This window comes from Hylobates moloch, unplaced genomic scaffold (genome assembly GCF_009828535.3).
Source record: "Hylobates moloch isolate HMO894 unplaced genomic scaffold, HMol_V3 SCAFFOLD_2, whole genome shotgun sequence".
Taxonomy (NCBI): Eukaryota; Metazoa; Chordata; class Mammalia; order Primates; family Hylobatidae; genus Hylobates; species Hylobates moloch.
Window position 1 is genome coordinate 79,819,632 of NW_026652277.1, and position 13,229 is coordinate 79,832,860.

At 35.1% G+C, this 13,229-nt stretch overlaps 1 protein-coding gene across 3 annotated transcripts in view; it reads left to right on the forward strand.

Moving 5' to 3' along the window:
- The window catches only part of CEP162 (centrosomal protein 162), a 118,469-nt gene that overhangs the window by 84,062 nt on the left and 21,178 nt on the right, over positions 1–13,229 (forward strand). For all 3 annotated transcript variants that reach the window (XM_032152005.2, XM_058434770.1, XM_032152013.2), the window contains 3 exons: positions 1,182–1,816; positions 4,657–4,798; positions 7,549–7,647. In XM_032152005.2, the coding sequence (XP_032007896.1) occupies positions 1,182–1,816; positions 4,657–4,798; positions 7,549–7,647 (876 nt within the window). The remainder of the gene's footprint in view (positions 1–1,181; positions 1,817–4,656; positions 4,799–7,548; positions 7,648–13,229) is intronic.

The window sequence follows — 13,229 nt, forward strand, 5'->3', positions numbered from 1 at the left end:
ATAGATAGATAGATAGATAGATAGATAGATAGATAGATAGATAGATATCCCTGATAACATGCCTGGAGTCTAGCAAACAATTAATGATTATAATTATTATTAGTGTTCCACCAACCAAATAAGACTGTCAGGTGTAAACTCCAACCCCCTACTCCACTTTTATGTATCTAAATCTAAACACCCTAACTTGTTTCTTTTTGCAACCCCCTGCCCCATCCCACACCTGCCTTTGCTTACTACTTGCCTCTTCCCCCTTTCATTTCTGATTCCCTGTATATACCAAACATTCGACCAGCTTTTGCATATGCTCTTCCTACTTCCAAAACATCCCTGACTCCACCTAACCCCGAATTAACACTCATCTCTCAAGACCGAACGTAAATGTGCTGTCTCTGTGCAGTCTTCACACCTTCCGTCAAGCCTCCAGACACTTAGGGCAGCCTCGCCTCCTCTGCAGTCACTGCACTATGTTCACAGGCCCATTATTGCACTTGTGGGACATTGTAGCTGCTGCCATGTTGCTCTCCTCACCAAGCTGTGAGCTATTTGAAAATAAGAACTGAGTATTTTTGTTGCTAGAACCTGCATATTGCCTGGCATAAGGTCATAGCTCGGTAAATATCCGTTGAATAAATGAGCAAACACTGCTGGTGCCTCCCTCCATAGAAGAAATTATTTATTTCATTTGCTGAATACTAAACAAAATATTAAAGCTCCAGTATACAAATTCCAGGCCATTTTACTCTCTATGAAATTAATAAATTGATGTTAGAAGGTTGAAAATGTGCTGTTTCCCAAAGTCTTCAGTGCCCCCAGTTGCTTTACTGTTTATCCTCAAAGAGTGTGTTGATAGTTTGCATGGAGAAGACTGCATAATAATAGGTTTTATTGTGAGGTTTAAAATAAATTTTGGAGTGTGTAAGAACATATGTAAGTTAATATTTATGAAGCAACATATCAATTATTAAATTACATAACATACATCAAGAATATATAATGTTATGCCCTGAAAGAATAGGACTTCAATACATTTGACTCACTGAAGAAACAGAATTGTAGACATCAGAATGTATAATGAGTACCTGAATAACGGATTAGGTAGGACCCTGTAGTTTGCTGGGCTTCAGAAACTAATGAAACGTTTAACAGGTGTTTGGCATTACATGGATTCTTTCCTTCAGATTCAGTATGAACAAAGACTTGAGCAGCAGGAGGAGCTACTTGCCTGCAAATTGAATCAACATGACTCTCCCAGAATTAAAGCACTAGAGAAGGAACTTGATGACATCAAGGAAGCCCATCAGATCACTGTAAGAAACCTTGAAGCCGAAATAGACGTTCTTAAACATCAGAATGCTGAATTAGACGTCAAGAAAAATGATAAAGATGATAAAGATTTTCAGTCTATAGAATTCCAGGTGGAACAGGCTCATGCTAAAGCTAAATTAGTAAGACTCAATGAAGAACTGGCTGCAAAAAAGAGAGAAATACAAGACCTCTCAAAAACTGTGGAGAGGCTTCAGAAAGACAGAAGAATGATGCTATCAAATCAGAACTCTAAGGGCAGGGAGGAAATGTGTGCCAAAAGGGCAAAGAAAGATGTTTTGCACTCAAGTAAAGGAAATGCTGACTCCTTCCCTGGAACCCTGGACAGCAAGCTTTACCAACCACATACTTTCACTGATTCCCATGTTTCAGAAGTTTTACAAGAAAACTACAGATTAAAAAATGAGCTAGAGGGATTAATTTCAGAGAAGAATGAACTGAAGATGAAATCTGAAGCAGCGATGAATCAATTTGAAAACTCCATGAGAAGGTAAAATGTTAAATTATTTATAAATATTTGTAAAAATAAAAAGATAAAAATTGAAAAATTATATGATATATTTCCTCCAGATAATTAGTTTGACCCTGAACTGAATTCGTAAGTGAATATTAATATATTATATTATATTGCTGAGCATATATCTCTTTCAGGATAGAGTCTTCTACCTGCTGGTGGCCCAAATTCTGATGTACCTGAACATTTGTGTCAACCCAAATTGTGTCCTTGGGCTCACCAGTCTTGCCTTTTGGCATGTACCCAAATGGTATTAATAAGCTGACTCATTGGGCTCTTCTAGCAAAGGAATGTCATAGTTTATTATTGCTATAGACAGATTGCTTTCAGAAAACAGTTATTGTTAAAGCTAGTTGGCAGTCTAAAAGGAAAAGGTCTTTTCAAAAATAACTCTTCAAATTGACCTTGTGATCACATCCCTTCATGCCTTAAGGAACTTTATACTCATCCATTTCCTTCTCACTATGTCTATTTGCTATCCACTGTCTCTTTCCTCTGAGTCTTTTGACATCCTCAGATCTTTTTTTCACCTGATCAGGTGAAATCCTGTCTTTCAGCACCCGTTTTTCACAAGTAGTCTTTTATTTCTATCTCACTTCCTCTTAAATATGGCTCTCATCATCACTCCTTTTAAACCTGGTCTCAATAATGACCTTTCCCAGTCCAGTGGCCTTTTCTCCTTCCTCATTTTCTTCAACAGTGTTGACCACACTACTTCTCCTGAAATGGCTTCTTCCCTTAACCTCCGTGGCTTGGCAGCTCTGACCAAAACTCCTTTTCTGTTTCTTTTACTGAATTCTGACCCTTCTTCCTTCTCCATCCCCAAAATCTGGCTTTCTACCAGCATTCAGCTCTTGATTTTCTGGTTATTCTCTGTTCTTTCTCTGTTGCTAAACTTACCCATTCTTACGGTTTCTGTGAACCATGACTTCTAGATTTACTTTTAAAGTCTTGTTCTCTTTGCTGAGTTCAAATGTGAAACCTAGAACTATTTATTGGATTGCTTCTCTTGGAATCACCAGTACCTCAAGTTTCCTTTTTTTACCTGTAAATTAATTCTCCTTCCCAAGCTCCCCTTCCCTGTCTATATTTATTTTAATTACCCGCCCAGCTTTATCTCTGTTATTCCTTGGTATAAATGTTTCCCATTTTCCGGTCTTCCTTACTTTAATAAACCAGTGCTGCCATTATACAATTTTCCCACTCCAGTCTTCCTTTTTTTTAACCTTCCCCAGTCATCTTGCTTAAAAATCATTAATATTCTTTAAATACTCATATACCTGGGTCACTCTGCTCTCCGGTGACTCCCAACTTCCTTAAATATCAAGACTAAATTTCTCTGCCTAGCATCTCAAGTCTCATCACTATTCTAATACTGCTCTACTTACCTAATCTGTCACATTTCCTCATGCCTTTTGCTTATTCTTGTTATAAGTACTACCTTCACAAAACATTTCGTGGAACTTCCCAGAAAATTGCCTTCTCCTACCCCCAACTCCTACATAACTTACTCATGTGTACCAAGAAAGGATTAATCATACACAGCCTTGTAGTTCCTTGAGAACCGGTGTAAGATTATGCTTCTTTTGCATCCCCACAACAATATGCTGTAGGAGCAGAATGAGCATGGGAAACACCCAACAAATGCTTATTGACTGGCAGTCATGGCAGTGAGTGAGTCATGTTGTTACCATATGGCAGTCATACTGCTACCAAATGGAAACCTTGTTTCTTAAGTCCTGAATATTGTAACAGTAGCATGAAGCTATTTAAGAAGAATCACATTTTATCCAGGAAAGAATTTAAAATTCAGGTTTTCCTATTGATTTTCCTGTACATCATTTAAAATTTGTTAATATTGTCAATCTGTTTCTTAGATAAGTCTGGGCCTGAGAAGTGAAGAATAAACTTTTCTAGTCCCATATTTAGACTTTTTACTGTCATTCAGTTGTATGTGCTTTAATTAGGTTTTTATGCTTTTTCTAGGACCCTAATCACACTATATCCATGGAGAAATATTCATATGGTGAAATAAGCAATGGATAAATTTGTCTATAGTTGGGAAGCACCATATTAATATGTAGCAACAGCAGTTTACTAAAATACATGCTTTAAGTTAAATGTTGTTATTTTCAAAGTCTTTCCAATAAGAGAGAAAATGTTTATCTGTAGGAAATATACCAAATCTTTATTTATAATTTTAACCATTTAGTGAACTGCCTCTGAATAAATTTTATCACAGAGACAAATGAATAGTCTTTCACTCTTATAGTCCAAATTAATTAATTGCATATTACAAGCATAATATGTCCTGAGAATTACCGTAAAGATTGTCTCATTCTCACAACATGCAACTAGCCCTGGAGTCTCATGCATGGGTTGAAAATTGGTTAATGCTGCCTGCAAGGCATTGAAGATTCTAAAGGGAACAGCTGTGATTTTCCAAAGAAGCATCTGGGCAGGAAATCTGAGTTTATCTTAAAAGATCAAATGTCATGTGCTTTGCTTTAAATTCAGACAGTTATTTTGGAACCCTAGATTCCCTCAGAAAGTGTAGCCTCACGTTGGGGATAAAGTGGAGATATATCACTATTTCCTCAAGTTTGCCCTTATAAAATTCAGTAAATAGTAGCTCATGGATTGGTCATAGAACTCATAGTCAGTAATGTATAAAGCACCTAACACAGTGCAGTTAATATTGGTGCCCATTTTCCCTTTGCTTAATTCCCAGGTTTCTCCTACTGTTTTTGTGCTAACTCCGAATTAGAGGTTGAAGAGCCACTTTTATGTGTGGTTTTCTTTCATTTGCTCTGTAGGGTCAAGGAAGATACTGCAGCACACATTGCATCCCTCAAAGCATCTCATCAGAGAGAAATAGAGAAACTCCTTTGCCAAAATGCAGTAGAAAATTCTTCTTCCAAAGTAGCTGAACTAAATCGTAAAATAGCAACTCAAGAGGTAGATGACAAATCTATTTTATCTTTTGACTTGAATAAACTTGTTTTGACTTTAATGAGATTAAAGTTAACATTGTTTTATTTGGAAATGTTTTAACTTTTTCAGCTTGGTGATAGAAATGGGAAACTATTATTGGCTTGATTTCTTTTTTAAAGAAGATAATACTATATATTTAATTTTTTTAAAGAAGATAATACTATATATTTAATTTTTCTACTTTAAAACTACACCATATAAATAAATGTTTTTACAGTTTGTCCCTATACTTCTCAAATAAGTCTTTCTCTAAATTCGTCACAGGTGGTGAGGTATATGTCTAACATGATTAGGACCCTAGTACTTGAACTTGGATGTTGAACCAAATCCCCAAGTCTCAGCTGACAGTTATCCTTAGGCATTCTTCCTGCCCCGTGACCTTTTATTAACAAATAATGATTCAGGTCAATAGACAATCAAGCACTGGAATAAAATAATGAACAGAGAGATACACAGCTCTTGCTCTGATGGAGCATAGTCTTCTAAGTATTATTATATGGAATGCTGCCAACTCATCAGCGTTTCCTCAAATAAATGTGTCTTCCTTTTTGAATAATAGGTATATCTACTTAGAATATCTATGAGCACTACCATGTGGCCTGCCTTCTGTACTGTTTGTCACTTATAAAAATTGCATTAAAATAGGACTTTCATCTACAATCTACTTTCAAATGGTATATCCAAGAAAAAGAAACAGGTGGCAGATCAGCCACCTTTTGGGTTATCAAGTTGAAAATATATGAATGTTTATTGTGTTCATCTTGTCTGTAAGCTTCAATTTTAAGAAAGAAGCTCAGGGAGAAAAACATCAAGAAAGAATTATCTCACCAAGTATAATTATTTAATACCATCTTAATTAAAAATAAATTCCTCAATTGGGGAAGTTTGAATATGAACCGGCTATTAGATACTAAGAAATTACTATAAATTTTCTTAGGTATAAAATGTTATGGTTTTGTGAGAAATGCCCTTATTCTAAAGAGATGTATGTTGAAGCATTTGAAGGTTTTGTTTGAGACAGTCTCCTTCTGTCACCCAGGCTGTCTCAGTTCACTGCAACCTCTGCCTCCCAGGTTGAAGCAATTCTCCTGTCTCAGCCTTCTAAGTAGCTGGGATTACAGGTGCATGCCACCATGCCTGACTAATTTTTGTATTTTTGGTAGAGATGGGGTTTCACCATGTTGGCCAGGCTGGTCTCGAACTTTTGACCTCAAGTGATCCACCCACTTTGGCCTCCCAAAGTGGCATTTGAAGTATTTAGGGGCAAAATGTAATGAAGTCTATAACTTAACTTCACATCACTGAGGAAAAAAAGGACTGTTTGACTACGTTAATGAAAAATACTTAAAGTGCCTTTCGAAAGTAACAATCCCTACAGCCTTACAGAGAACCCCTCTAGCCTTATCCTCCATAGGAATAGGGTGTCAGAGGGTGACTTTAAGCATTCTATCAAGTGATTTTGTAGTAAGGAATAGTCTGGAAGAGTTGGGAAAAGTAGTATCATGATGCCATAGTGCCATAAATGTTATTTTCCCAGAGTTATAAATGTAATATTGTAAAATTGAGTTAGAGAAATCAGCATAGTCTGATCATTAAAAGTACAGCATTAGAGATAAATTTTTGCCAATTTCTCTTAGTTTCTTAATGGAAGTATCTGTTCATATATTTAAGTTTACCTAAAAATATGAGACTGACGTTTATTTCACAGCTATTATGAGGCTTATGTTATATTTAAGCCATAGTTCTTAAATAAAAACTATCATACTTAACCAGAGTATAAAGATAATATTGTCTACCTTTTTCCAAATGTGTAGACTTTATAGAGCTTTATTTTAAAAGGACTTTTTCTAGTCATGAAAATGTTCGTATTTATTTTCCCCCCTTTTATTGATATATAATGATTTAGATATTTATGGGATACATGTGAGTGTTTGCTACATGCAAAGAATGTGTAATAATCAAGTCAGGGTAATTGGGATTTCTGTCACCTTGAGTGTTCATCATTTTTATGTCTTGGTATCACTTCAGACTCTCTCTTCTAGTTACCTTGAAATATACATAATATTGTTGCTAAGTACAGTCACCCTGGTGTGCTATTAAACATTAGAACTTATTTCATCTAACTGTTTGTACCCATAACCAACCTCTCTTCATCCTTCCCAGCCCCCCACTCCCGTCTCTGGTATCTATTGTTCTGTTCTCTGTGTTCATCAGATCAAGTTTTTTAGCTCTCATATATGAGTGAGAACATGCAGTATTCTTCTGTGCCTAGCTTACTTCACTTAACATAATGACCTTCAGTTCCATCCATTTTACTGCGTATGACATTATTTCCTTCTTATTTAAGGCTGCATTGTATTCCATTGGGTATATATACCACATTTCTTTTCATCTGTTGATGGGAACTTAGATTGATTCCATGTCTTTGCTATTGTGAATAGTGCTGCAATAAACATGCAAGTGCCAGGTGTACCTTTGATATACAAATTTCTTTTCCTTTGGATAGATACCTAGTAGTGGGATTGCTAGATAATACGGTAATTCTATTTTTAGTTTTTTGAGAAATCTCTAATTTTTTTCCATAGTAGTTGTGCTAACTTACATTCCCACCAACAGTATATAAGAGTTCCCTTTTGTGAGTTGGCTCTCTTGTATTTTTCAGATAGTGTTCAAGGAGGAGCTTTATTAACTCAGCACTTCTAACAATTTCCTAGGTACTTATAAGACATTTCCAAAGTCAAGTTAATGAGCTGCAGAATAAACAAGAGTCTCTTGTAGTTTCTCAAGTTCGAGAAGAAATTCTACAGAAAGAGGTAAGAAATAGCCAAAATATTGGGCTAAAATAAGTTTTTCTTAGGCATTTCAATCATATTCATATTTATAAATTTTTTACCTAAATGGACAAATAGACATAACCTGAAAGTATCACATGTCAAGAAAATATTAGCAGCGTGCTTATGTAAAATCTGCTTTCCCCAGGTGAAGTTCGGATATTAAGTCATTAAGTTGTCTCTGTTTTATTTGCTGTTGAGATTTTGTAGGTAGTGGGGAAAATGGGATGGGAGATGTTTGGGTTTTCTGTTTGTTTTCTTCAGGAGCCAAAATTGAATAGTGAAGGCCATTTCTGTGTTAAATACTGTCAGGGAGGAAAAATAATTTTTTCCTCAACCCTCATGAGTTTATAGTTGAGACAGACCCCATAACAAAAGACAGATTAGTAAGAGAAAAACAAGTTTATTAATATGTGCAGCACACAATGCGGGAGAAACCACAACACAAAGTGACTCAAAATGGTGGCTTAGAACTCTCCAAGTTGGTAGCTTTGAAGAGATTTGGATTAGAGATTGTGAGATCAGAGATTGGCAAAGGAAGAGAAAAACATAGATTGGAACAAGTGCAACTGAACCAATTTAAGTACATTGCCCCATATCAAATCATTGTCTTAGTGCTGAGAATAGGTCAATTCAATTAAGCAGTTGTGTCTCATTTCAGGAGATATTGCAGGTGAGCTCTCATCAAAGTCAGGCCTCTATATGGTGATTTAATAAGAGGCATTTCTATGGAAACAAAAGAAAAACAAATTAGTGGTAGGAGTAGTCTATATACTAATTTCTGAATCTAAGAGCAGCTAGTCAAGAGTTCTAGATGTTGGGCTCAAAGCATTTTTTACAGTTTGAGTATCTCTAGTCATAAGACACGCAGCAATAGGCATGAAAATTGTCCATATATTAGCTGTTGTGGTGATTCTCTGCAGTTTATATCAAGTCATTCAGCTTCAGCTTATTAAGATTTCAGGAAAAGGGCAGTTAAATGTTTTAGTGATTCCAAGCCAGGAGGGTAGGAGAAAAATTTGAAATACTACTTTGGAGAATTATAGACAGAGATCTAGACCAGATTACATGTAAATAACAAAACCCCAGAGATAAAGAACAAGGCTAGAATCTGATATCTACAAGGGTGTGTTACAGTTTTCTAATGAAGCACAGTATTTTTCTCTCTGCAGTCACCCTCATTTCTATCAGAGATAATAACAATAAAACCAATTTGTTGGCAAAAATAAGTCCAGTCTCATTAAACTTGGCTTGGTTATTTGCATAAAAAGTGCAGCAAGAATAGTGATTAAACATATAGGCTCTTTTGTAAGTCTGTTTTGCTGGAACTTTTAATAAGGATTCTCAGATTGGCCCTTTATTGGCCTCTCCAGGCTAGAAATGCATGCCAAAGGCTTGCCTTCAGATTTTGCCTCCAATACCAATAGATCCAGGTAAATTCCTTTCTTTTCTAGATCCCCCAAATATTGTGAGGCTCCTGGGCTTGCCAGGAAGTGACATTTCTTACTCATCTGTAAGGAAACCTTGTATGTAAGGTACCAAGCCAGTTTTTTCCAAGGGACTTTATTGGCTACAGAAAGTCAATGTATTTTCTTTTTTTTTTTTTTTTTCCATAATTTTTTTTTATTATACTTTAGGGTTTTAGGGTACATGTGCACAATGTGCAGGTTTGTTACATATGTATCCATGTGCCATGTTGATTTCCTGCACCCATTAACTCGTCATTTAGCATTAGGTGTATCTCCTAATGCTGTCCCTCCCCACTCCCCCCACCCCACAACAGTCCCCGGAGTGTGATGTTCCCCTTCCTGTGTCCATGAGTTCTCATTGTTCAATTCCCACCTATGAGTGAGAACATGCGGTGTTTGGTTTTTTGTCCTTGCGATAGTTTACTGAGAATGATGTTTTCCAGTTTCATCCATGTCCCTACAAAGGACACGAACTCATCATTTTTTATGGCTGCATAGTATTCCATGGTGTATATGTGCCACATTTTCTTAATCCAGTCTATCGTTGTTGGACATTTGGGTTGGTTCCAACTCTTTGCTATTGTGAATAGTGCCGCAATAAACATACGTGTGCATGTGTCTTTATAGCAGCATGACTTATAGTCCTTTGGGTATATACCCAGTAATGGGATGGCTGGGTCAAATGGTATTTCTAGTTCTAGATCCCTGAGGAATCGCCACACTGACTTCCACAATGGTTGAACTAGTTTACAGTCCCACCAACAGTGTAAAAGTGTTCCTATTTCTCCACATCCTCTCCAGCACCTGTTGTTTCCTGATTTTTTAATGATGGCCATTCTAACTGGTGTGAGATGGTATCTCACTGTGGTTTTGATTTGCTGCATTTCTCTGATGGCCAGTGATGATGAGCATTTCTTCATGTTTTTTGGCTGCATAAATGTCTTCTTTTGAGAAGTGTCTGTTCATGTCCTCTGCCCACTTTTTGATGGGGTTGTTTGTTTTTTTCTTGTAAATTTGTTTGAGTTCAATGTATTTTCTTAAGTTGTCCGATTATATCTGATTCTGTGCACATTCTGAAATATGACATTCCAGTCAAAGCCTTGGTAGTATAACTGATGTTTTCAGTTGTGTTACAAAGAGAACAGATTCTTACTGAACTTATGCAAATATTTATATCGCTGTGAAAATAAGAATACTCAACTAATGGTTTCTGGAGAGATGATAGAGGAAAAAAATATTTCAATTCTGTTTACAAAAGTATAATTTACCAAATTGCTGTAAGCTATGGATAGCTTAAGAGAAGAAGTTCTCTTACAGAATATTAAAGAATCAGCAGTGTTTTAAACAGACAGTCCCTAAAAAGAATTCTTCATCAGTTTACTTAGTCACATGTAATTAATTCTTGTTCTGCTTGATGTTGGGTTAGCACTTCTATGAACCGATCAATCTTTTCATTAGAATTCTGAAAAATTCTTACCCGGCCAAATGGTATGATCTTGAAGTTATCAGAAGCCTGTACTTCTCAGAGTCGTTTCCATGAATCTTTCTGAAGATAAAACACTTTGTATTTATAATTGCTTACAAAAGCTCTTAGGAAAGTAACAGAGTAAAACAATTAACTATCTCTGGATGACAAGACTTTAAACTAGCCATGGTTAAACATCTGATGAGAGTTCATTATAATGCACTTGATATGGAAATTTGGTTATTTTTGTGACAATACAACATTAAGATATTAACTAGCATTATTACTGATAACATCATACCAAGACATACCAGATTTTTAGGAATTGTATACAACTTCTGGAACATTTGTTAATAACATATCCATACAAAAGTAACTCAAAGAAGATTAAACATTGTCTTTATTTGACAGTGATTCCTGTACAATTCATCATGTCAAATAAGCCTAATTACTTTGACATCTCTATTTGTAAAGAGAGAAAGAACATTCTTTTGAGATTTTCCAGGGCCCTCTGGAACATCCCAAAGCTAGTTTGAGGTCAAAATAATTTATAATTTGATTTGGGGAAGTTCTCAAAAATGTCAAAAAGTTTAAAACATTTGATTAAATAGGATCACAGGTCATTATGAAACAATACTTAGTTATCCAAAATGATTATTAAAAGATTCGAAAGGCAAATACAGAAAGTCACATAGTGAGAAGACTCAGTTTTCCTAAGTAATCAAAGAACTGATAGAGACCGTAGGAAACACAGGAAGTTATTTTACTAAAACACAAAATCTTTGCTTTCTACATAAATTAACTTAAAGGTAAAGAAAATCTTTTATAGTCTCTTATCAAGAGCAGACCAATGCTCCAAGAAAGCTTTGTTGTTTTAAGAGAGAAAACCAGTTTCTAGCTTTGTCCACTGTACTTTTGACATTAAGTCTTATTTTTAAAACTCTTATAATAAACATATTCTGTTTTAGACAGCTTGAACACACAAGATATTCGTGCATTCTCACTTTCTCTCTCCTTCTCCAAGCTTTCTATGTTCATTCATTTTTTTTGTTCTTCCTTCTCCTTTCTCATTCTAAAACAATCTGTCATTCTACTTTAGTACAAATTTAATTATTCTTTTTCCTTTAACAAAAAGACATCTTCATTCCTCATAACTTTGCCTACCAAAACTACATCTTAGTTTCCTTGCATATTTTGCATACAAAGTTGTTTCTCTTATCTTTAGTAGTTTTAAATGTATGTATATTAGAACTTTTAATCCTTAGTAACATTAATTTCTTATGAAAACTACGAAGCAGCCATGACCTGTCATATACCAACATTTTGTAGATTAACATCATTTCATGACTTCTAGAAGCATATTTTTATAGTTTTCTTAATGTGACAATAAGAACAGGTGATTTGTTTCTCTGTAAAAATTAAGAAGCCAAGGTAGATACGGTTGTGTTCAGCAACATGAGTCTGTGAAACAGAAGTTAATGTTTCAGTATATTTGGGAATGATCTAGATATTCAGTGAATATTTATTATTTCACTTAGCAAAACCCCAAGGATGTAAGTTATGCCAAAGAGATTTGGGTAACTAATTTTTTTGAAGACTTTATAAATTTTATCCCACTAATATTTACTTAATGTACTTGTTATTAACAATTATGCTTGGATTGCTTATGAAAATTCATGAGCCATTAAACAGCTAGTCATCATCTTATTTTCCTGTTAACTATTTTTACAACACATACATGTTAGGCAAGCAGCACAAGAACTCAAAAGTTAAATACATGTTTTTCTTTTCCTGCTGTGCTTAATATACATGGAATAATGGATACTGTACTTCAACTTGCACATTTGATTTGGGGATGAACTCCTAGGTCTTTAATTTTAAATATCTAGCAGAGATACTTATTTGATTAGTAAACCCAGGTAGCATAAGGGTTGTATGTCTGCATTATACTTACTGTTGACAACTCTGAAGGCGTGCCTATTTTTATTAAATCAATAATGTTAAACTAATATACCAGATTTACATGAGACACATGAACTTGAAAAGCATTTGGGTTAGTTTCTATACTTCTGAGAGTTTTTGGAATTCTTAATTTATGTAAGTGCTTCTTTTTCTTTAAGCCAATTAAATAGTGCTCTTTTATGAATTACTTTTGACAATACCATCCAAAGGTAGAAAAAAAATGTATACATATATACACATACACATACACACAGACGTACATAAAAATAGACAGATGCAGAGATCATATAGCTTTCATTTTAAAGTTTTAGCCATGAGACAGGCACAATAATATAAAACTCGCTAATTTATAAAAGAATAGTTCAATGCAAATTGTATATTTGGCAGATGGAATAAATTAAGGTTACCTGTTTAGATGGCCAAACTTTTTACTGGTATTTCTGAGGAAGACTTAAAATTTTTCATTTGCCCTTTGTAGGTAATCTCATGGAGGGTATGGACGAAATTTGGGGTAAAGGAGTTTTTATAGCAGTGTGTTTAAAAAAACAAAAACAAACTCTTCTCCCTCTGGGCCGCCTTTTTTTCTTTAATCTCAAATGTATGTGGGGGTTGTTTTAGTTAACTCCTTGAATGTTTAAATTTCAAAGACATGGTGAGATTCACATCTC